Below are 26,727 nucleotides of genomic sequence, written 5' to 3' on the forward strand. Positions count from 1 at the left end.
AAAAAAAAAATTTGATAACTATGACAAAGCGACCATCTTGAAAAATTAACCTCTTCGTAGGATTTCCCCAATTCATAATATATAACATTTTAAGTCAAATAAACAATGAATTCATAATCTTCTATTATATTTTGGGGTACTCAGTTAAAAAATGTAAGTGCAGGTCTTGAAACTGTAATATAGTGAGACTTGTGAAGTCAAGGGAACTCACTCTTCTGTATTAGTATTATATTTATACTATTATCTTGAGTGATGTCCCTTACATGTTTATGTATATAAGTGTCTCGTGACTTCCGCCCTCCCTCGCTTTCCTCACGGTGTGAATAAAGTATTGTTAACAATCAATGTGGCTTCTCGTCCGTGTTTCCAATCCATCACAGAAACTAATTTCTTATGAATTTTCAAATGGTGGGTCCGCTAAAAACACTCGATTTAATGCCCCAAAATTTAGCCCTCTATAGCATCGTTCCAGCTTACATACAGGATGCAGAGGCGTAGCGACCCTTCCCGGCGCCCGGGGACAAACTTTCGATTTGCACACCCCCCTCAAACTTTCAATTTGGACCTCCCCCCCCCCCCTCAAACTTTCAATTTGTTTTTCCAACCCATTTTGGCGCCCCCTAAGATCGGCGCCCGGGGACATATGTCGCCCCCCCCCCCTCGCTACGCCTCTGACAAGATGTACCGTTTGTCATCGTGAACTCTCGAGTCTAGGTTTACATTAGTTACATCGTATCTGTTCATCATTTCAATAACTTAAATTCGTGATTGTAAGTTTATCAGTTTTATATGTTTATTAGCGCATTTACGAAACACAGCAGGACAGCAGGCTATAGCTTCGTCGTGAAAAATTAATATAATCAGAGTTTCTTTCAGGCATCTCAAAACCCCGATTGTAGGTCTCGCATCCCGTTGTCTAGTCTCGCACCTTTTTTTTATCACGACCACCCGCTGTCGCTGCTTGTCTTTTTATTAATATAAATTGGCGAAGGAAGAAATAACATAAATATACATGAAAACATCGCCACAGACCTAATTTTTTTTAACACGACTGCAGTGTTTTAAGAATCCATGGTTCGAATAACTTGTATAATATTGAGACTAAACTAATATTCAATGAATACTTCTCAGTCTAAAAATCTTCATAGAGAAGACATAATTTTTATTTAATTGTGTATACGCCCCCCCCCCCTCCACACACACATTCACTAACACACACACACGAAAAAGCATTTTTAAATTGCGTGTCAATTTTTAATACATTTACATATTGTATGATAAAGACAAGTGCTTGAACAAACTTATCTACATTATTTAAAGTGATAAATTGTATTTTTTTTTAATTTAATTTTTATTTAAAGCAAAAAAAAAAAAAAAAAAAAAAAAAAAAAAAAAAAAAAAAAAAACATTATCTTGAATATTATTATTGTAATTTTATTTTTTCATCAAGATACATATTATTTTTCTTATCGAATCACAGCACTCTCTACAATAGTAAAAATAAAAGAGACAGATCGCTTGCTCTTTTCTAGGCATTGATTGTAGAATCCAAGTACACTTATACTCACTTGAAAGAAAGTTGAAAATTTGAAAAAAAAAAACTTATGGTAATTAAAGGAACAAAGACTGTTATATTAAAACAATTTCACATTCATAATTTTTAAAAATAAATAAACATAATGGAATGATGCGTTTTGCGATTACGTGGGGGGGGGGGGGAGGGGGGGATCAAGCAGTGTTAAAGCATTTATTTTGTATACTTTTAGAGCAAACAATATCGGATGTTTTAGTTATATGTTGACTTGAGAAGGGTAATGTATGTGTGTAGTAAGGGGTCATCTATAAATGACGTCACGCTTTTTTGACGATTTTTACCTCCCCCCCCCCCTCCCTCCTCCCTTCCGTCACACGTCGTCACAAAAAGCCAGACCACCCCCCCCTAAAATGACGTCACACTTCAGCCTAAAACCCCCTCAAAATTGCAGTTGAATTTTTTTTAAAACATCAATATTTTTCTTAAATCTTGTCTGAACTCTGTCAAAATATAGTATTTTAATAAATTCCTAGTACAATTTATTAAAACAGTTTGATAAAACGCAAAATAACGTCTAAAATTAGTTTTCTAACATTTCTTTTTTATAATGCAAAAGTGTGACGTCGCATTATCTGAACCCCCCCCCCCCCCTTCCCCCTCATCACACATCGTCACAAAATTACGGTTCCGAGGATGAACAAAGGCTAAAAAAAAATCCCGGAATTCCTTCCTGGATTTCCCGGAAAAGCCAAAAAAAACACCTCGAAAAATGCAGTATTTGGCCCATATCTCGGCAACCAGACCACTTAGCGACTTGAAACATTTACCAATCGATTGCTGCCATAATTTAGAACAATATTGCCGAAGAAAGTTTTCAAAAATATCCTTTCGTTCGGTCACAAATTTTTTTAAAATATATTTTAAATTGAGCATCATGTAGGCCTAGGATGATGTTTAAAATGAGCATCTTGTAGGCCTACTCGTTAAAATAAAACTATTTCCGTTGATATAGGTTAATGTAGTTGTCTTTTTTTTAGCGCAATTTCCATACTGGTTTCTATTTTGTTTTGAATTATTAAAACTACTTGTGTTGCATTATTTATTTGCTGAATATATGATTTATCTCGATTTTTTAAAAATCTCGTTAATAAATATTTTTTCTATTACCCCCTACACGTCCGCATTTTTGTGATCACTATTTATTTTTAGATAACATAAGGAAATTGCGCTTAAATTGTCACTAGACTTTTTATTAACTTGTTTTATGTTTATAAAGCAAAAGTGTGACGTCGCTCACATCTGAACCCCCCCCCTCCCCCTCATCACACACCGTCACAAAATTACGGACCCTCTCCCCCTTACGAGTGTGACGTCATTTATGGACGACCCCTAAGATATATATATATATATAGAGAGAGAGAGAGAGACAGAGAGAGACAGAGAGAGAGAGAGAAAAAACAGTGGCGTCACTAAACAGAGTGCCACCCCACCTCTCTAAATAAAATTCCATTTCCTCTAATATTTTATTTTTAAAACTGGATACAACATTATTTTATCAGCAAATTTCACAATTTTTCGCTTTGGTGTCACTCCCCACATAACGTCACCCAGTTCGGATCACACACCCACCCCAACTGGGACTAATATATATTATTATCTTGAACAGATTATCGTATTTTGTCGGTTGGGCTCTGTGTTTTTGACATGTACTATAGAGGGGGGTTGGCGGAAATTTCGACTAAAATAGTTTAACCTTATCTGTAGACGACCCTTATGTCAATAGTGTACTTATGTCAATAATATTTTAATAATGAATAGAGTGAATTGTTATGTTTTCAACATAGAGCTTAATCCTAATCAGGGGCGTAGCGAGGGGGGGGGGGGGCGGGGGGTGCTGACCGCACCGGGTGACACCATTTAGGGGGGTGACACCAAGGCAAAAAATAGCAAAATATATACGCCACTGATCCTAATAATATTTTAGCCAATCAGAGCAAAAAACTTTTCAAGCATTTTTGGAAACACAAGATCTTTAAACCTCATGGCTGACGTGTCTAGAACACACGGGTTAGGATTATACCGGAAGTGATGCAAGAGTACCAAATCCGCGCCAACCTGCGCGTGAGTAGCATTGTCACGGTGCTCGCGCGTGAAGTGTATCCCGGCATGCAGTATCCGTTCCGGCCTGACCATGGTCTTCGAACGTCCTAAATACTTAAAGGTGGAGTTGATGCGTCGTAGATGAAGGAATGGAAGGACCTGATATTTTCTAAACGAGGCCTCTTCTTTCTTTGAAATTGAGAAGTTTTGCTTTATCGTTTCCCAAACGGGAGGCGACGCCATGCTGTAGTAGTTGGATGTTTCAAATGTAATGGAGCCTAAAGTTTCTTTCCCTTTTCCAGTGGATTTCGCCGAATTAATACTCGTTTTCTGAAAATTTTCTTCCACGATGGCCACGACGTCACTTAGACTGTTATGACGTATCGGGATGATGAATTCATCCGTGTCTTGAATGATGACGTATTTCGAGACGTTCCTGTTCCGGTAGACGCAGTCGTTGATAGCCAGAACTTGCGCGTAGTACCAGATCTCCAGACTTGGCAGAGACCACTGGTGCACCGTCAGGACACCCTGACTTTGGTAGTGACGTAATACCACATCCGCCGAATCGCTGACGCTAAAATTATAAACATGGAAATGTTGAACGCCGATGAACTTGTTGAACTCTATGTTCTGGATCAACTGCGAGGCACTCTTAAAGTTGAACAAAATGGAATAGCAAACGGTGAAATTTTTGGTTTTAGGTGCCGGGTACTGGACTGGCATCTGATTGGTTGCGGCTGCTGATGGGTCAAACACAATCGATACATACTGGGGGCGTTGTCCGTCCCTCAACCTGCATTCGTAATTCACACTTCGAAACCTGTAACAAACAAGGTAAAAAAAAATTTTAAAAAATCAACTTTTTAAATTTATAACTTTTTTGAGTCGATTTCTATTATAATTTTAAAAAAAAACCCAGTCTTTTTAAAACCGCGAAATAAAGGCTAAAGTTTATTTTCTAAAAAAAATTCTAACACTTTCTGAAATCCCCTCCCCATTCCATCCCCCTTGTCACACATCGTCACAAAATGGCAACCCCCACCCCATCCGGACTATATTTTTAAAATCATATTTAGGCCTACTTTTTAAAATGTGTATCTGGCAACACTGTCCTTTTCCCGCTTATAATAACATTTGAACCGCTGTCTTTCACAAGGCAGAATATAAGGTTGTTTGTTTGATTGTTTTCAATACCCATAACACGGAGGAATGTTATCTCATTAAGTTTGTCGTAAAAAACTGAATAGACCCATGCTTCGTGCTTGTTGATTGGCTGGAAGTTTTCTTCAAGTCTTGGAAGTTTCTGTGTGTTTGTTCCAGGTCTACAGATAAGAGACCAAAAGTTAGAAACATGATTTATTGGTTAAATTCACAGAAAAAACACAAACTGTAGGTGGCACTGGGGTAACCCGGGGTAATTCCACACCCTATATAATGAATGATCTTTTTTTTAAAACTGAATTAATTTGCATAAAAGTAAATCATTTCCTAGTTCATCTCCTGGCAGTGTTTCTTCCAGACTTTTTTTCTCCGGGGTGGGGGGGGGGGCACTTGATATTTTCGGGGAGGGGGGCGGTCAATATTTTCCGGTGGAGGGGGTGGTGGACACTAATAAAAATATATGTTTGCTATATAAATTCCATCTCGTTCGGGGGGGGGGGGGGGGGGGGCGGTGGTAGACTTTTTTTTTTGGGGGGGGGGGGGATATTTTACTTTTTTTTTTCAAATGCTGTCAACTATTTATTGATTTTTTAAGTTAGCTTAATCATTTTTGTTATTGATAACAACATTATTACTGTAACGTGTGGAATGGCCCCACTCTTATTGTTTTTTTTAAATTAAAAAACTGTTTTGTTTTGGGGAATTATCTATGTATTTCTTTACAATCATATAAATATAACGTGTGCAAGCATACATCTTAAAAAATAAGGATGTCGTGCTTATGCAAGATTTTTAAAAAAAAAGGTATGGATTTGCCCCGTGTTAACCTACTGCAAAATAGAAAAATAATGAACACAAATTAAAATATTTTAATTCATTATTTAAAAAAAAATTTCTACTAGATTTTCTAAGCAAATCGTCACTTCTCTTTGCAAAGTAATGCTTTCATTTTAAATAAGATTACGCAATTGTAGCCCGTTTTATTATTTTATCATATTTGTACATAGATCCCAGTAGCGTACGCAGGGGGGGAGCAGGGGGAGCGGCCGCTCCCCCTCTGGCCATTTTCAGCAAAGTGGCGCCTTTTTGGAAACTTTTTAAACTCCAAGTTTTAAACAGTGATATTTGTTAAAAAAATAGATTTTGGTCGGCACATCTATGTAAATCACAAGATTTCTTTTCATGCAGCAATTAAACATTATTGTACTAGTCTAGTAGTGTCTACGTTTACAACGTATATTAACAGCTGCATCAGTTTGCCATTCTAAAAATAACCATTTCGATGCATTGCAAAGTTTAAAAATCCTCTCGAGTAGTACCACTTGGCAAGAGGGGTGTTAAATTTAAGGCAACTGTATAATGTATTTGCTTACGAATAATTGAATTAGAAAATGTTATACATAAAACTTCACACATAATTACTTTATATATACAGTTTGAATCGTGTGATTAATTTAAAAAAAATTACAATACAGAAACAAATACAACTGATGTGGCACCTCTATTTAAATTTACTTATGAGCAAACTGCGTAGTGGTGGGGAAATTTTAACAAATTCAACAACGTCAGCATGATGAAGTAGTAGTATTCTTACAGTTTGGACGATAGTGATTGCGGTTACAAATTATATGAAACAGTTACAACCCCCCCTCCCCCATGGACCCCTCGGTAAAAAAAATATTGTCATAATACCACTGCTACTTATTTAAATCTATTTCCTAAATATATATATGTGTGTAATTTAGATGTATGTTTAGAACAGCCATCTAAAAACTGACGCTATGTTCACTCTGAGTTGGTTATCTCCCCACCCCCCCCCCCCCCACCTCACCACCACAATTGTGTAGAGCGACATTTATGTCACATCTAGGTATACACTGGGTTGGATAATTGACCTAAAGTGACCGGACAGTGGTGAATGAAGTTGACCCCCCTCCCAACCCACCCCGAACTGATCTGTTAAGTACATGTAGAAAAACGCGTAATGATGTACCCAAGTACCATGCCGCCAGAAAATTAGCTTTTTATGTCACATCTAGGTATACACTGGGTTGGATAATTGACCTAAAGTGACCGGACAGTGGTGAATGAAGTTGACCCCCCCCCCCCCAACCCACCCCGAACTGATCTGTTAAGTACATGTAGAAAAACGCGTAATGATGTACCCAAGTACCATGCCGCCAGAAAATTAGCTTTTTAAACGTAAAACTTTTTGAATATTGTTTTTGCAATTACCAGTAAAAATGTGTGTGATCAATACAGTGATCTAACCCATACCTATCACTATGTCAAAAATGATCTTTAAAGAACACAAAGAAGCAGTAGTTAATTAAAAATATATGATCGATCTAAAAGACCGATATTTAGTTAAATGTAGGCTGTTATTCCAAATGTTTCCTTGGTACATCGAAAAGCGTGATTTTATACCAACTCTGATTTTAAAAACTTTCACTATGCTGTAATACTTTAGCATTTATGATAACGATATATTAAATTATGATTATAGACAAACCCATTTTGTAAACACGAATAGTGTTAAACAATTTCATTATATTCTCAAGTAATTATTTATTTGTTTTGACATTTTATATAATTAAATGTGTAGATACATACATATTTATATTAAGAGAGTGATTATTTCCCCTATTTCACTTGTCTTAAATAATTTCCCAGGAATTATTATGTAAGAATTTTTTTACAAGAATTACAAAACAGATTGTGTTACGATCGTTGTTTTTGGTTGTAGTGTGTGTATATTTTTTTGTTTTTGTTTAGATTGATACAATTTTTGTTTTGTCGGCCTACATTGTGTGTTTTTTCTTATTTCTTCAGAGTGCTACTTTCAATTTATTTTACATCATAGCGAAGTAATTACATACAGCTAGTAATTATATATAGATCTATATATATATATATATATATATATATATATATATATATATATATATATATATATATATATATATATATATATATATATATATATATATATATATATATATAGAACGTGTTAAAAATTCGGCGCCTTTTTTTTTGTTTTTTTCGCTCCCCCTACAACGAAAACCTGGATACGCCTCTGATAGATCCATATCGTCAAATGTTACAAGTTTAATTTTAAGAAACTTGCTTCTAACGCCACCCCTCCTATCCGATGGCCATGAATGTGTTGAGCCATATTTTTCACCCCTTACAACGTAATACTTGACCAGACGCGTCTCTCTAGTTGGTCGCTACTACTTAATTGAAGTTAAACGCCACTTTCTAATAGTTATTTATCAAGTGGGTAGGCTCCGGTAAAAAAAAAAAAAAACCTTTTTAAACACTCATTTATAAAATAATATTTTATAATATTTTATAAATGGTGGAAATACTACAAAAGGGTTAATTTTTCAAGATGGCCGCCGTTTATTAGTCACCAAGATTTTCCCACCAATTTTTTTATGGAAACACATATGCATATGTACCTTTAAAAAGCTGTTAAAAAAATTGCTTGTTCTCTAATACTAGGCATGCTTCCCAGCTTCGCTTAGGCTTTCAAAAACATTGAAAATTTGAATGCTTAATTAATTCGCTCGAGGGTCGGTCTACGACCTCAGGAGTTATGAAGAGGTTCCTACGTGGACAATTTTTTTGATTTATAGCTCATATAAGGCGCCGGTCAGTCGAGGTCTGTTTTGACCCCCTCATCGTAGACCTTTAGACCAACCGGCACCGGCCCCCGTGTTCTGTCGCCCCAAGGCAAGATCCTGCCAAATTTGAAGCGCCTGCGGCGCCGGGAAGTGCCCGATGTCGGGCACCCGACAACTTTGCTTCATATATTATAGAGATTAGCAAATTGCATAGATAAACAAAGATTTCCAAAGTAGTTCCTTTCTTTATAGTCTAAAATAGGAAGATTCACATACAAAAAAAAATTAGGTTTGACTTGGTGTGTCCCGATCCAGCACCACCTGTGTGGTATCAAGTATACTATTATCTCAGCTAATTAGGTACCTTTTAAAATATGGAGAATAAAAGAAAAGTTTTAAAAAAATAACTTACGCGAATATGCCTATTTTTTTCAAATTATTTTTTTACCCATAATTAGCCAGTTTCAATGCTAAACAACAAAGATTTCTATAAAATATTTAAGTCCTGAAAAAGTTTATTATAGAAATTTATTTTTGGAATAGATTCTACAGTAGATAGAGTCTAAATCTAGATCTAGAATAGATCTTAGCGACGTAGCGTCTAAGTGTAGTTTTTGCGTAGATTTAGATCTAGTCTAGATCTAGAATCTCGAGATCTAGAATCCAAATAGATAAAATATTTTTTTTAAGTTTAGGCCGAGAATATCGTATTGTGTAGTCTACATTTCATAGCGTACATAGCTCTAAATCATATGTGAATGAAATAGTTCATTTTTAAAATTCTAAACTCGGAAGATGACGTCATCAGTTTCGTGCTCTTGTTTTAGTGTTTTAGTGTAAACAATAAGCGACGTCATTGTTACATGCGTTCTTGTCCCAAGTTTATACACTTTTCCGGTTGCATAAATAATACTGTTTCTCTATATTCGAATATGCCTTTATTTTTTATTTTTCTTCTTTAAATAAAATTGTGGTTATACATTTAAAACATCTAACATATTATTTTCAACAAAAGTCCGTATAAAGTTCTCGATATATCGCTGTAGATTCTGATGTGATGTCCGGCGAAAATATTTTGCGGACAGAGAGAGAGAGAGAGAAGTGCGAACGTGGCCTATTATAGATTTAGATTTTTTTTCATACTGGAGCATCCCCCCCCCCCCTTAAAAGTACCACCAGGGGCGGACGACCCCCCTCTACACTGCCCTAGTTGTGCCCCTGATTTTAAAAAATTATAACATTTAAAAAATTAACATTAAAGTGAACTGAGATAACACATTCGGACCTAACACTGAAGCTGTAGAAACAAACCTTACCCGACATTTAAAACGTGCCGTTTGTTTTAATTAATTGAGATAATTTTAACCTAGGCATGTTATTACAGACAACGGTCATAACAGAAGTAATGAGTACGCCATATATATCAAAGAGGGGAGTGGTGTAATAAAATATAACGCTTAATGGAAACCACCCTACTTCCTGGATAAATAAAAAAAATCATTTAGATAGAAAAGATATTTTGTAACCTTTCCGCTCCCCCTATTTATTTTAAGTGTGCTTTTCCACGATAAAAATTTTCAAGTGCCCCTTCGGAGATAAATGTCTGAAAGTTAAGGTAAATTACCCAACAACCCAACACAGATAGACAAGCAGTAAACAGAGTACACAACTCGTACTTTAAAATTGTAAACACACATAAAATCACGATCAACCTGTGAACTCTTGTGAAGGTAAAGCTCTTCTTTGTGTCGATGCTCTTGTTCATATTGTCATTTCGTCCAACTGCTGGCTCGGCAGACGATTGCATGTCGTGGAGCCCGCGCTCTGCTCGAGCTAGTCTCTCGACGTGAAGGCTCAGCTGAGCAAAAGTCAGAGTCATGACAACTGCTGTAATGGCGGCCACTGATTTGTATTTTGATCTGACGCCTGCAAGCACGACGCTGACGCAAAGATTTTTTTTACGACATGGATTTCTCAGCATGGCTGACTCTTGACTGTGACTGCAAAATTAAAGAGTAAAATGTTTAATTAATTTTTTTCCTTCCGTTTTAGTTTTATTTACCAATTAACCCACATTCTGATTTTTTTTAAATTATTGAGTTTATGAGCACGCACCCGACACATATACTTTTACCAGTATTCACCAGAGTTTCTTCGAGGCATCCCCCCTCCCCCACGAAGAAAGTCTACCATCCCGCGCCCCCCCCCCCCCCCCGAACAAAATGGAATTTATATAGAAAAATATATTTTCCAATGTTCGCCCTCCCCCTTCCGAAAATAATAAGTCCCCCCCCCTCCGAAAAAAATATGTTCCCCCCCCCCCCTCCCCCGGAGAAAAAAGTCTAAAAGAAACACTGGTGTTCACTCTCTCCCCGATCCACCTCCGCCCCCTCAGTTTCAAGTGCCCACACTCAAGGAAGTTTTTAAAAATATCTTTTAAAAACTCAGGATGAAAGATCGGAAAATGAATGAAACGACAGTATCAGTGAGTATCACATACAAAAAATATGGTCACCTATTTTACAATACGAAAAAGAACATTAATTTTAAGCAGTGTTAGTTTATTCAGACATTTTTGTAACCGCCAGTGTTATGGAGGTGTTGTTGCGAGAGAAAAAAGTTTATTTAATAAAGAAAAGTAATCCCTGTCGCGAGTGAAATAATATTACCTTTCACATGACTAGCATGTATGTAAAGCGGGTAGTTGACACAGTTGTTAACATAAGAGGGTTCAATAACTGCGAGCGTGTAAAAGGTTTCGCTGAAGAGTAATTTTAAGCGTTATTTCAAGATGATTGTTTTTTTGTAAACGTAAATTGCCACAATGGGCAAATTATGAATATACATTTGCGGTTTTCAGACCAACACTAAGGTTCACCCCGAATTTTTATAATCGTAGTGACGCTATTTCGGGCAGATAGTTTAAACGGGGGGGGGGGGGGAGTGGAAAGTGAGGGTGAGGATAATCGTCCTTCGCTAGCTACTGATAGAGTTTTAAAGCAAAATATTTTCAGTCACAGCATTGGTAGTGTCGAATTCACAAATTATGAATTACTGAAAAATAGGAATTAAAATAAATAGCGGCGTATGCTACGTCGCGGGTCAGCTCGTAGAATACAATACTTAAGATGTAGTCTTTTTATTTTTTCATTTTTTTTTCAAGAATTTTTTTTTTCTGATCCTTGCATTGGTCCAGGTTATCAAAGACGTGTGAAAGACGTACTTGTAACGAGACACCTGTAGACAGTTTCATTTTTGGCTGCAGAAAATCACTGGGGCGCATGCATGCGCATATTTGAATTTGATTAGCTCGCGAAACTGCTAACTACTAGAACTTAACTAGGCTGAAATTCTAGTCCTAAAAAATGGTTATCAAAAGAAGACATGCAGCTTATACCAGTTTTTCCTCCACGTATTATTTATCTTACTGGAGTTGGGTTTTTTTTATATTCGAGGCTCAGTCCTTTATACATCTTTATACAGGGTTGACAAAGAAAGGTGTAAAAACTCCATGTAAGGCGTTCTTAAAATGAATAGATACATTACATACAGTAGCAATATTACACATACAGTTTTCTTTCAACGTCATCGGCAGTGCCGTCGCTAGGTCGGGTGTCACCCGGTGCGGCACTTCGTGGTGTCACCCCCCTACCCCGTGAAACTATATATATATATATATATATATATATATATATATATATATATATATATATATATATATATATATATATATATATATATATATATATATGTGTGTGTGTGTGTGTGTGTGTGTGTGTATGTATGTATGTATGTATGTATGTATGTATGTATGTATGTATGTATGTATGTATGTGTATAAACTTTAATCACTGCAGACTTAATAGTAATTATGTTTATCTATAGTCTGTTAATAATACATTTGGATGTAAAATTGTTTTCTCTATAGGTAGCACGTTGTAATAATTGTAGATTTGTACTTAAAAGACTGTTTAACTTTAATTAATAATTAATGGAACTGGCAAAAAGCATTTTTCTTCTGTACATTTTGCATTATTTTTTGCCTTGGTGTCACCCCCCCTCTAAATGGTGTCATCCGGTGCGTTCTGCACCCCCGGCCAGCCCTCGCTACGCCTCTGGTCATAGATAAGATATGTAACAATGTGGCGATAAAATAACACTGTATGTTTAATATTGCACGTTCAGCGTATGCTTTTATTCCCGAACTTATTTACTGTATTACGATTTGGGCTGATTTTGTTTAAGTATATGTTTGAAAAAGTGGATCACGAAATATACTATACTAGACGTCCCGGCCAGGCCCTGCTCTGGCTTCTGTGAAAAATCTTTCTGTTAAAGACCATTACCTGTGTGTTTAGTAATCATCATAAACCCGGCATTGCCCACCCAAACCACAACCAACCAAAACCAAAACAACAAAACACAAACATAACGCTAACACAATTACAAATACAAACAAAAACCTAACAACAAACCCAACCACAACCACAAACACCATTACAAAAACAAAGAAAAAAAAACAAAAAAGCAAACGAAAACAAAAACCTAACAACAAACCCAACCACAACCACAAACACCAATACCAACCAATAACAACACACACAAAAAAAAGAAAACAAACCAAACCAAATCCAAACGCAAAACCAACCAAAAACACAAATACAAACCCAAAGAAAAAAACACAAACTAAAACGAAAAAAGAAAGAACAAAAACGAACCAAATCAAACTGCAACCACAAACGCAAACCCAACCTAAACACAAAGAAAACACTAACGCGAACATAAACGCAAAGTGCTCACAGTCTAGCCCGGGGCGGAATCGCCTGTTTTAGCTTAATAAACGACTATAGTACCCCATAGTCTTTTGCACTCACTTAAACGAACGCGCCTGTTTCAATTTAATGAACAATTATAATACTCCAAGCTTATCCGTAAAATACCTACAACATTTGCACTTGATCAATCCCCGCTAATTATGTAATTATTTTTTTCCCAACACCAAAACAAAGTAATAAAAAGTAAATTCTTTACCACTAATGCAATGGTTTTATAAAGGGAAGTAATTGTGTTTTCCTAATTCATCAAAGGGAAGTAAGTGCTATAGGACTAAATAAAGACATTTATAGAATTTTTGTAAAAGATGATATTTTTTTAAAACTTGTGTTTAATGAACATGCCGAAAATTATTACTTTCAGTTTCATAAATGAAAATTATTCCCCAAAACTTTCAATATTAATTTTTTAACTCATAAATTTAGACCATAAGGACTTAAATTATCTAACACTTAAATCCATCGAAGATCCACGACAAACATATGTGTTACATACAGAATTGAGCTTTATATATTAGATTTCTTTTTGAAAATGTCGATTTAATAGCGTTTAAGATTAATCTATCTAAAGCATAAGTATACATCTACATAAGTGGCTAATAAAAAACATTAAGATAAAAGATTTTTGTCAATGATCCGATTTTAATAAAGCCAATAAAAATGCATGTTTAAAAAGTTTATATTTGAAGAATATTGGTTATTATGATGATAATTATTCTTCAAAAATGTAACACTGTTTAAAAATATATTTTTTAAAGCTTTTGAATTTTAAAAAGTGTTAACTTCAGTTTTAATTTGTTGGTTTCAGACTTTATATATATAATACTAAAAAGTACAGCTTGCATTCTTTACATTATTAATGATGGTTTGCCATTTCGAATTGTACACAACATTTTGACATTTTTTATGGATAAAAATGAAAAATTGATGCGATTCCACAGAGAAATATCAAATAGATGGTTAAACATTCATTTAATTGATTCCTCCGAGTAGCTTTGTGTAATTGAATCATTTATTAATTTGACTGTTTTTCTATTTCCCATGTTTTACTCCGTTTAACCTGTCTGTTCAAGTCTACATTTTGATATAGTTCATTTTAAATGAAAAGACAGTTTTGAGGTGTTCCTAGTGAGCATATTTTTGAGTAATGCTGTGAACTATTGAACTTTGACCAGCAACATTTTTTTACAAATTATCTTTTTCATGTGTTCATTTGCCATTGACATTTAAATTTACATATTACGAATGTTCTCGGCCACAAACGTGCCTCTAATGTTAAAGCGTCCGGATTGTTCAGTTTGCCTTCAAAATAAAGGTATTATTGCGATGTATTTTTCGATGCCAATTATGTCTCTAATGTATTTCCCCCTCCAAAATGTCTGTCTTGTATTTTCCCGATCAAAATGTCTGTCTAGTCTTTTCGTGATCAAAATTACTGTATTGTATTTTGCCCCTTAAAAGTGTCTGTATTATATTTTTCCCCTTAAAAGTATCTGTATTGAATTTTTCCCCTTAAAAATATCTGTATTGTATTTTTCCCCTTAAAAGTATCTGTATTGTATTTCGCCCCTTAAAAGTGTATTGTATTTTGCCGCTTAAAAGTATCAGTATTGTATTTTGCCCACTAAAATGTGTGAATTACATCCATAATTTATACGGGAGTCAATAATTTCTAGACATCGGGCTGTACTTTCTGAGAAACCTCTACGCAAATCCCTTACTCCTCAAAAAAAAAAAAATCACTGAACGTTAAAACTTAACATTTGACCGTGCAGTCTTGTGAAATAATCTCTTACCTTTGCTAATTTAAGTCCAGTAGTTTTACCTATTAATTAAAACTTATCATTGTCAACAAAGCAAAACAAAATTACATATTTGGCAGTTTAAAAAAACAACATTAGAGAAATACCACAGACCTTCCCAACGAAACAATCAAACGGAAATGTCGGTGTGGAGATTAATCGCTCTAAGAAGGTGTGTCTCACGTAAGAGGAAGTTATGTCTGGGATTCTAATCTCAAATCTCGCCAGGGTAGGGGAGGGGCAGACGTTTGCGACGTGGGGTATGGGCTAATAATGTAGGCAACGTATTTAATATGTAATGTATTCATTATTAATATTACAAACATATTTTTAAAAATACGTTAGAATGTTTGATTTCAAACACTATATATATATGTATATATATGCATGTATATGTACATGCATGTATATATGTATATATATACATATATTTACACACACACACATATATATATATATATATATATATATATATATATATATATATATATATATATATATATATATATATATATATATATATATATATATATATATATATGTTTAAACACACACACACACACACACATATATATATATCACATATATATATCACATATATATATCACATATATATATATCACCAGAGTTTTTCCCAGGCATCTCTTAAATTAAATTTTTATAATTTAAATAATTTATATACAAAATATATACTTTTAACAATGTCCGCCCCCCTGAAGAAATTCTGCGGCCCCTCCTCCCCCCCGAAAATTTCAAGTGCCCCCCCCCCCCCCCCGGAGAAAAAAGTCTGGAAGAAACACTGTATATCACCTCTAAATGTAATGATAAAATATACAAAGTAAACTGTTTGCAAAACGAACGCCTTTCTGCCAGCAAGCAATCATCGTGAGTTTAAAGCTTCAGTAGAAGTTATCTGATAAAGACGCTAACACCCGAAGGATTCTCTTCGTCTTCCTATTGCTTTATTCGCTTCCTCTACACTATCCAACTTTTGCGGTTTTCTCATTTCGTTTTGCAATTTAATACGCACACACGCCGGCTATTTTAGTTTCCGGTAAAGATGACGGTGTAGGGGGTTGAACGGTAGCGTCATACAAAAAATAGCTACACAGATGACATAAGCAAACACCTGTGCATATAAATTTTGTTGATTACATCAAGAGCTGTTCAATGCTAACTCAATGCCCCGCAGTCGTGCACTAATATATATATATATATATATATATATATATATATATATATATATATATATATATATATATATATATATATATATATATATATATATATATATATATATATATATATCAATTTATATGTGTGTGTTTCTGTTTTTATGCATTACTACACCTTTGTTGATAATACTCCTGGGGAGGTTTATGCGGGGGGAAAAAATTGCAGGAGTAGCGCCCCGGCAGGGCGCGCTTTGATTCTTTTCTATATACGGTTTATAAAAATAAAAGTCGATTGCGGTTTTACAGCTATCATCCGATCGCCATTAAACTTTGGGGATTTGATTAGAAGACTCTAGGGGAGATTTCTGCGAAAATAAAATTTCTTTTATTTCACAAGGACGGCGCCCCGGGAGGGTGCGATATTTTGTCAATTCATGGTTTGGCGCGCAGAGTTCCAAAGCGGCTATCTGAGCACTTGATATTCGTTAATCGGGCGTCCTACATAACGGATAAGGAGTACTACTATTTTCAGAGTTAAAACTTCAACAAGCGCAACCGGCGGCGCCCCGGTTATTGCGTGACCCGAAGCGCCCCGGGATCCCTTGAGAGCACTACGGCGTCTACGATAAGGCTATACACTATACACTAAAGACACGATAGGCAACTATAATCGTTAACTCTACCAAATCAGGCGCATCATCCTGCGCTCCTGCAGAGTAAGATTTTTAACCAGTGCGATAGACAATCCTAATATATAAAAGCCAGTGCGATAGACAATCCTAAGATATAAAAGCCAGTGCGATAGACAATCCTAATATATAAAAGCCCATATTGAACTTTTCTCTCTCTCTCTCTCTCTCTCTCTCTCTCTCTCTCTCTCTCTCTCCAGCCGATCAAACACTATTTTCTATGAAAGACTCAATGAAATTATCAATGACAGAGTCAATGATAACTACCGCTCTCCTGTATTTTTCTCTCGAGAAACTCAATGATAAAGCGTTAGTAGTTATAAAGAGAGAGAGAGTTTATCAAAACGGAAATAATTCAACTCGTTTAATTAATAAAGCGTTAAACGTAATTATTAATTCTTAATTTCTCAGCGATTGATACAATTGTTTAGGGACAGTTAAACTATTTTTTAAAAATATAGATCCTCGATCTTTATTTATAATTTATTAATTAAAATAAGATTTTTAAAAAATAATTAAAACAGGTCTTTGTACTATATTATTAAAAAAAACAACTTATGAATATAATACTTAATTTTGACTATTTCTCATTCTAAACCTATCGAATATCTTTTTTTTTTTAAATGCAAGGTAATCTTTTATAGAACCTACATGATTAACTTTTCTTCTAATAATAAAAAAACTCTAAATAAAAACTATTATTCCTACAAATATTAGAGTAGTCTCCCTTGACAGTTTCTATTCGAATGTATTTTGTGTTAATTTTCGTTATGAAATACAGTTGACTTTTTAAATTAATTATATAAGAAAACAATCTATCTCTGTGTATATTTATTTAAAAAAATATTATTACAATAATTAGAATGGGTGTTTCTGGTTAAATAGCAATTATTCTCATTCTAACTCTTTGGCTATCGAGTTTCATGGGTTTTTAAATTTAAGATTATGAACACATTGGTTTGACGAAAATGATTATATACACTTAAATACATACTAAAATTTACTTTTGTTAATAAACCTACACTATTTTATGCACACATACAAAAAAGAATATTTTAGCGGCAGTTACAACGTCAAAAAAAAAGGAAACTCCTTTATACTGAATAGTTCTACGTAACAACAAAAATGTAAAAATACATAGTCCTAGAGCACACTAACACATACATATATATATATATATATATATATATATATATATATATATATATATATATATATATATATATATACGAAGATATGTGTGTGTGTAAGTAGGATGTGAGGTGGGTAGACAGGCGGGGTGGAAGGAAAGCAGTTTGGCAGGAATAACGGTAGGTAGGAAAGTAGGTAGGCAGGCAGCAGCGCAGGCAGGTTAGTAGATAGGTAGGTACATAGGCAGGGAGTTAGGTATGTAGGTAGGTGGGCCTAGGTAGGAAGGCGCCTCACTCGGTATAGTGAGCGATTATAGTAGCCCATCATATTCATAGCGTTTCGCAATTATTAAAACGAACAAAGGTACCATAGTACTTACGGGAAAACACGGGGAGCTAAATGGAACCCTGCCAGGGCGCCACCAAATCGAATTTTTTTTTCGCAGAAACCACCACAGGGGTATTAGCATTAACTTCTCAGATTTGAATGACAAACGAATGAAATCTTTGGTAATGCTTATACAAACAAACCCACATATTCGTTTTTGGGGCGCGGGTTTGTCCACACTGCCGCCTAGACGCACCAAGGCTCATTGTATGAAAGCCTTGAGTGTACGTTAATCAACCTCTGTAATAGTGAGGTAGAACACACATTGCGACCGCCCATGTGTTAGAGACGCGTCCCTTGGCGCTCCAGGGAGCCACTGGTTATACTCCCGCAGGGGCGCCCCTAATTCTGTTTAATTATAAAATGTCGTGTGCCACCGTGTCCCTATTGTAGGGTGCTCTTTAAAGAGGCGCTCTCTGTAGAGCCCGGGGCGCTTGCTGTCGCCAACTGCCAGGGCGCCGGCGGGCGCTCATTATTCTACTTAGTGAATATTTATAGTAGCCCATCTAAACCGTAGTGTCGCCCGAGGTGGGTCTTGGCCGCTCTGGGCCACTCAACCGCCAGGGAGCTGGCGGATGAACCTGGTGTAGTTTTATCACTGAATCTCAGAGGCGTAGCACCATTCCTGGCGCCTGGGGACAAATTTTCAATTTGGCGCCCTCCCCCCCCCTCCCGCCGGAGACAAACTTTCAATTTGGCGTCCCCCCCCCCCGTATTTTTTAAATATTTATAATGCAAAACTGTAGCTAAAATGAGCTTTTAAATTTTTCCCACCCATTTTGGCGCCCCTAGGGTTGGCGCCCGGGGACATATGTACTTTCCGCCCCCCTCGCTACGCCTCTGCTGAATCTAGTATTACCTATGACCGCAATTGATGAGATAGCCCCTCTGGATTCCCCTCTGGATTCTGAGCTCATAATCGTATAATGAGAAAAATCGAATCCTCCCAGGGTGCCACACTTAAGAATTTTTTTCTTTCTCGAAACCCTTTTCACCAACCCCCCCCAAAATTTTATGACTCTCGTACGAAAAGTGTCAAATTGCATCTGGCTTTTATTTTTATGGAGAAAAATTGCATTGCTTCCTGTCAGAGACCCCAGATCGAATGGGGCGCCAAAAGGGGTAGACAATTTTTTTAAAAATCCTCATTCTTCAGTAAAATTTAAGAAAACAGATTTATCCATGACTGATATCCTCAATTATTTTATATAGGGGAGTGTATGTAGGGATGGGCGCCTTTTTGCCAGCGTTTGAATAGGGTTGGCACAACAGTGATAGTTCGCCCCGGGCGCCGGAATAGGTTGCTACACCTCTGCTTCCTGCTAGGGCGCCGCCCTGGCGAAATCTTTCCGGCGGGGTGGGCGTGCGGACACTGTTAAAAGTATATTTTTTTTCTATATAAATTCCGTTTCGTTCGGGGGTTGGGGGGGGGGGGGTCGATAGACTTTCTTCGGGGGGTGGGGGGGGGGGGGGGCTCTGCCTCCCTCACCCCCCCCCCCCCCCCCTCCGAATAGATTCCTGGAAAAAACTCTGTTCACAAAGTTTTATGGCGATCCGATGAAAAAGATGTAGTAATTCATATAGGACAAACAGATAAACAATCTTTCATTTCTATAACTATAAATAGATATATAGGGCCTACTTTAACTAGTGTCCGCATACCCGCACCCGGAAACTTAGTCACAATTTTCTTTGTTACATTTGAACCCTTTAGGTTAATCAATATTAACAAAATTGAACAAGATGCAACAAATACAGTTATCCAAGAAATTGAACAAGTAAAATTCACGTTATCTTTTTATTGTTTTTAGATATAGAGTAGTAACAGACTACCTACAGGTCCTAACTCGCGACGAGGTACACATTTGTATTAAAACACACATCTAAGACTCAGTGTTTCTTCCAGACTTTTTTCTCCGGGGGGGGGGGGGGGGGCGGTAGACTTTCTTCGGGGGGGGGGGGCGGACACTGTTAAAAGTATATATTTTCTATATAAATTATATAAATTTCATTTCGTTCGGGGGGGGGGGGGGGGGGGGGGGCGGTAACTTTGGCATCGACACCACCGCCTATAAGTTCAAATTCGGTCCTTCAGAAATGTTTGAAGTCTCTAGATTAAAACTACTTTTCTCTTTTATGTGCCTACTGACCATATCACAAGCATTTGTTCTGAAAGTCTAAAAACAGAGGCACAAATAGGCTATATCGTCTAGACTTGTGAGGTCTACAGATTAGGTATTTTGGCAATTATCTAAGCCTTTGCCTGTTCTGACTCAAAGCCTTATTCTTTCTCTATCGACGCCTTGCGTAACATGGGATTGGGTTTTTAAGGCGGCATAAAGCTTTATGTTCTTCCTTTTTGAGTACACTAGATTAAAAACTAACGTTTTCAGATGCCTAAAGATGTTTAACCACTAATTAATCAGAATAATGGGTCAAGATTTCAATTCTTGGTTTTGGGACACGTTAGTTGCCGGGGTTGAGCTAATGTCGATAGCATAAGGACTGTACCTTGATGCGGGCGTTTTATTTGGTGCCCATCGTAATAATTGAATGGTTGATGGGGCTTCCTCAAGGGTTTGATTTGCCGTAATGTTAATGATATCATGCATGTGAGGCTTTTCTAAGAAGAAAATGTGTTAAAACACTTTTTAGTTATGCTTTTTTTAAAATAGGCCTATATTTTACGACAACATAATCGTAATGAACAATAAAATGAATTTAAACAACTTTAGAATACACCTGTTTCGGCTAACATGAATGTTATTCTTCAAACTAGTAATGTTAAACGTGTCTTTTTCGCATTTTCGACTTATAAGCAATACAGTAAATTCCGATAACTTCCATATGCGTACAAGCAATGGCGTAGGCGAGGAGGGGTTTAACAGTGATTTAATAATGATACTTTCTTAACCCTCTACTGGACATCATGTTTGGTACCTTGCCCCCGGCAACTGGGTGGATTTGGATTACACCCAAGTTTTACTTCATAGTAAATGACTTCAGTTTTAATTATTGGAGTTGGTAGCAACATTGACAGTTGAAGGTATTCAGAACAAGGTGGCCAGGAGAAATCACATTAATTAGTATATAATTTACCATTACTAACAATAGGCCCTACTTAATTGTTTAATGTTGCTGGATATTAAGCCTGGTAGGTATTTATGTTTATTAATTTGTACAGAAACAAAAAAGGATTCCCAAACAAAGTTTTATTTTTCAGAAATAAAGAAAATGATACAAATCAATAAAGAACAGTTTTCAAAAGAATTTGTATAAAAGTAATTATTATAAAATAGGAATATAGCATTGCATAGATAAAAATAAAATACTTGACACAAACAATATGAGGAATATTTTTTATCAGAGAGGAGAAAAATATATGATGTAGTTTGAAAATAATAATGTACAGAATGTAGCTTTTGCAGATTAAAATGAAAATTCTCATGCCTATATAATTTATTGAGTAAATGAAGCAAGGCCCAAAACACTAGGCTAAATACTATGCATGGGACAGGCATTGAAAACTACAAATTGCATAAAGTGAAGGTTACCCTATGTATTGGCTATATCCACAGTAAAGATTTATGGCTTTATTACCTGCTTGTAAAATTGTTAAGGAAAAAGTGAAGTATTGTTAACGGCACATGTTGCCATTTTGTGTGTTCTGGGAACATGTTGCCATTTTGTGTGTTCTGGGAACATAATGACATTTTGTGTGTTCTGGGAACATGTTGCCATTTTGTGAGTTCATGGAACATGTTGACATTGTTTGGCTGTATTCTGGGAACATGTTGCCATTATTTGGCTGTGTTCTGGGAACATGTTGCCATTTTGTGTGTTCTGGGAACATGTTGCCATTTTGTGTGTTCTGGGAACATGTTGAAATTATGTGGCTGTGTTCTGGGAACATGTTGAAATTATGTGGCTGTGTTCTGGGAACATGTTGACATTATGTGGCTGTGTTCTGGGAACATGTTGACATTATGTGGCTGTGTTCTGGGAACATGTTTGTTTCATTTTTAAATATTATAATAAAACATTTTTAGAAATTCTATATTAGGAATTGTGTATATATATAAATTTATATATTTAATAAGACAATTGGATGAATTATAATAAACAGCAAAAATGATTCAAATAAGTTTAGAAGTATTTGGCTTGATGTCCCAACAGTGAACTGTATTCCGAGCTTGTTTCCCTAGTGATAACCCATCTTTTTTGTGCCACCCTTCCAATCAAATATCCAGCTTTTTCTTGGCCTGTATCATAATGCTGGTTATAGACTTGCTTGATTTGTGTATCACAATATGATTTTGAATGTTCTTCTGTAAATGAAATAAAGACAAAATATTTTGAAATATTCTTTTGTGGAACTAGCAAGAGAAATACATTACAAATTTATATTACTATCTCTACTACTTCTTTACTGTAACTAATTACTTTGAAAAGATAAAGCACTGAACATGATGAATAACAAGAAACAAACATTATCAGCAAATATTATAGATTTAAAATTGTGTTCATTCATATTGAAGATTAATGAAGTAGACTATCAATATTTACCCTCTTGATAGCTGATTATTTGATTTGATGTCTTTACTTTAAGCTTACACATCAGTCTCTGTGTGGTAAAATATGAAATAATATGCTTCAATAAAACTGTTTCAGTATATTAATTATATTAGATAAGTACATAGTTTTGAGCTCTATAACAATATGTGTTTCAATTATCATTCAAATATAATACCCTCTATGTTCTACAACTCACTGATTTATTAGAATTTAAGAAAAGACAATAATTAATAAAATATTTTGGATTAAAATCCATTATATTTATTTTAACATATAATGCTATCTCTTGCTATAATAATTACTTTAAAAAATGGGTTATGCCTATAGTACAGTTACCTGAGGATGAAACTAGGCACAGTGTATAGTCCACGGAGACTGATTAATATCCCTTGTAATTGAACATCAGTTGTAGTTATGAAATCTGGATGGCCAAACACACACTCATAGTCCTGAAAAGCAATTTACACATAGATTAGCAAGAATATCTCACAAATTATAAAATTAAAGCTAACCCCTATTTAGTGCAATCCATCAAAGTAGTAGCATTTTTGTTAAGTTGTAGACAAAATACAAAGTAATGTTTGTTCTGTGATTTACATACTTTTATAAAATAGCAATATATATATATATATATATATATATATATATATATATATATATATATATATATATATATATATATATATATATATATATATATATATATATATATATATTCATTGTAAATTTTAGTTATGTCTTGCTATTAAATTTATTTACTCGACTGATCTAAACTCACTTTATTTAAACATAATATAGTGGATAAGTATAGTGATTTTATTATTCAGCAATAAATAGCAGGCCTAAAAAATTTTAAATAGTAACGTTTGCGAATGAACACATTAAATTCTATGTATTTCCATTTCTATGTCTTTCCCAACTTGATGCATATTACTAACCAAGCATTAAACTATAGTCCTAAACCTGACTCTAATTATCATTTATCGGACAACCTGAACCTTTGCGATACCATGTTATAATATATTATTTTTAAAAAGAGCTTACCACTAATTACTAAAATCAATTGTTTTTAGTATTAACTGAGCCGCATACTATTTGCTCCTATTGTCATCACCAGAAATCCAGTATGTTGGCAAAGATTAGTCTCTAAGTTCCCTGCAACCTCCTTCCTCTTGAGTGCGGAAAACACTGAAATTATTAATCATTATTTCATTATGCCTAATAGTTTAAAGGTAGTATTAAAGTAGGTAGTACTAAATAGTACGAGTCTTAGTTACTATAGGTCTAATGATAATTATTATTGTGTATGCTTACATGCTTTAAGTTTTATGCACAATATTGGTATATAATATATAGTCTATAGTATATAGCCTAAGCTATAGAGTATATAGGCCTATAAGCCTAAATATAACAGCAGCTTGAATAATGCTCATTAGCATGCATTCACTATAAACTATAAAGATAAACAAATATTTCAATTTAATTTAATTATAACTAATAATAGTAAATAGGCTTTTTTCTTGTGGTAACAAATTTAAAGTATAGGGCAGTACAGTTATAGTATAGGCCTACTAGATTCTATATTTAAGTATGTGGGCTTTTCATGCCAATGCACCACAATAGATACCACACATGATCAAGATGGACCTCTGATCTAAAGATTTAATAATTGGGCCTAACAAACAGTGAAACTACAATAAAAATCATGTAAATTACTAATTTAACCTTCTTACCTCCGCTTCTCTAGATCTAGATCTAGATGGGTTTTCTTTTTATGCAGCCGTATGATTAGATTCTAGAATCTAGACTATATTCTAATAAACATGAAATAACTAATAACCAGAACACTAGATCTAAATTTCTATATTCTAAGAAATATGTATTAAACCTATAGGCCTAATATTTATTTTAAATTCCTATGCGATGTGTCGTGAACTGTAGGTTTCATGTTATTTTTGTAATGGCGGAAATCAGTTTAAAATTTCGTTTCCTTCCTTTTGTTATTCTATTTATAGATTCAAAAGTCGGAGCAATTATCATTGAGTTAGTCGGCTGATCCACACAGGAAGTGACCGTATATCTATTAGTTACTCAGTGATCCGATCATTGACAGATACAGAGATAGCCATTCGCATGGGGTGCTCTCTCTCTCTCTCTCTCTCTCTCTCTCTCTCTCTCTCTCTCTTTCTCTCTCTCTGACGGTCACGCTAGTTTTAAATAAATCCCCGCAATGACATTGTAAAGTATACACAACCTTGTATTTGTCGAGATTGAGTTATTTAGGGTGATGAAAAAAAATATATCTCTCGCACTGAAGTTTCAGCATTCATAGACAGAATTTAGCTCTCAGGAGCAACAAAGCTGGCTGTAAGATCACAATCTTTTAAGATAAATTCTTCAAAAATTAGGCTGAGTAAGTATTGCACTGTCTGACTTTTTTGCAGTATGATATGACAAAATAGTGTTGAAGAGAGTGATTTTGACCGATGGTCAAACTTTCTGTTAACTATACTGTGACAAGTGGTCAAGCATGCTACATTTTAATAAATAAATAAATAAATAAATTAATTAATTTAAAATATATATATATATATATATATATATATATATATATATATATATATATATATATATATATATATATATATATATATATATATATACAGAGAGAGAGGGGGGATCGTTGGCCAACAATAATTGTGGGTCTATGACACATTGCACACCAGCTTACATGCAAAACAAAGCAGGGCTTGTGATGTAGCGCCAGACACATGGATGGAGGGGGTGGGGGGGTGCAGGCGTACAGGTGACCCGTTGTCTCATGAACGATTAGCAGGTGAGTCTTCTAAAGGTTGGAATATCGCCTGGGTGAAGATAAAACGAGGTTTTTATTTTCAAAAGAAATCAGAGGGTAAAAATAGCAAACAACCTTTGGCCGCCCGTGTGCTGTTGCTGGTGTTTCTTTCAAACGTTTTTCAACAGGGTTGTGGGGGGCACTTAAAACTTTCGAGTGGCGCTTGAATATCCGGTATGAGGGAGCCCGGCAGGGGAGTGCGGGCGTACATTTCTAAAATATATCTCTATATAAATTATATATTTGTTTTCTATTTTGTGCTGGGGGATAGAGGGGAGGGGGGGTCTAGAAAATGGATGAATGGTGATATTTAGTGATAAGTAATTTATGGAATCGGCAATAGAATATTTTTTATTGAAAAACTAGATACATCTATTTCCTCAAACCTTTGAAGTTTTAGAGGCAATTTGATAAAGAAACGCAAACCTACAGGGTTTCTTCATCTTCCTATCTTCTGGACAATTTTTCCTTCTGGGGACACTAAAGACTTATCCATTTTGCGTAAATGACGACGGAGTAAGTTTTTTAACATCCTAAACATACCATTGTATAATATGTACTAAAAGAAAAATGGTTAGAATGGGCTTACTCCGTCGTTTAAGTAAACAGTAAAAGATCTAATTTCTGATGATCGGAAGTAGTACTTTAAGCTGTTTCCGATGCCTAAAAGAAAATGCATTATTTTTCATTGCCGTTGGGCACTCTTTATGGTTGGCGCCTGAGACGCCTACCCACCCGCCCTCTCGTACAGACGTAATCACATTAACCTAAATGTTTTGATAAACATTTTTTTATACTCAAGGGAAGTAATTTACAACATTTTGGTTATCCATAATTTCATGAATTATTTCCCCT

At 35.2% G+C, this 26,727-nt stretch overlaps 1 protein-coding gene and 1 long non-coding RNA gene across 2 annotated transcripts; both read right to left on the reverse strand.

The window, feature by feature from the left end:
• Positions 1–3,501: 3,501 nt before the first annotated feature.
• LOC131940725 (beta-1,4-galactosyltransferase galt-1) lies at positions 3,502–15,209 on the reverse strand. Its single transcript, XM_059299492.1, has 4 exons — positions 15,176–15,209; positions 10,140–10,427; positions 4,720–4,959; positions 3,502–4,457 (listed from the first exon to the last, which is right to left on the reverse strand). The coding sequence occupies exons 2-4, from the start codon at positions 10,406–10,408 to the stop codon at positions 3,515–3,517; spliced, it is 1,452 nt and encodes a 483-aa protein (XP_059155475.1). The 5' UTR covers positions 10,409–10,427; positions 15,176–15,209; the 3' UTR covers positions 3,502–3,514.
• Positions 15,210–21,637: 6,428 nt separating this feature from the next.
• On the reverse strand, positions 21,638–25,018 carry LOC131940721 (uncharacterized). The gene is made up of 5 exons (XR_009386571.1): positions 24,752–25,018; positions 24,063–24,206; positions 23,355–23,467; positions 23,010–23,067; positions 21,638–22,771 (listed from the first exon to the last, which is right to left on the reverse strand). It is a non-coding gene; the product is annotated as an uncharacterized LOC131940721 (long non-coding RNA).
• Between the last annotated feature and the right edge of the window lie 1,709 nt (positions 25,019–26,727).

The sequence above is a fragment of the Physella acuta genome, unplaced genomic scaffold, assembly GCF_028476545.2.
Source record: "Physella acuta isolate Inbredline_101_S28 unplaced genomic scaffold, ASM2847654v3 ptg000327l, whole genome shotgun sequence".
NCBI classification, from domain to species: Eukaryota; Metazoa; Mollusca; class Gastropoda; family Physidae; genus Physella; species Physella acuta.

What these genes read in the sequence shown, in the direction of transcription:
- LOC131940725 (XM_059299492.1), bottom strand. Translation starts at nt 10,408, where the DNA reads ATGCTGAGAAATCCATGTCGTAAAAAAAATCTTTGCGTCAGCGTCGTG. An exon ending in ACCTTCACAAGAGTTCACAG is followed by an intron (nt 4,960 to 10,139) that starts GTTGATCGTGAT and finishes TCTTATCTGTAG; the next exon opens with ACCTGGAACAAACACACAGA. An exon ending in CCAGATACACATTTTAAAAA is followed by an intron (nt 4,458 to 4,719) that starts GTAGGCCTAAAT and finishes TGTTTGTTACAG; the next exon opens with GTTTCGAAGTGTGAATTACG.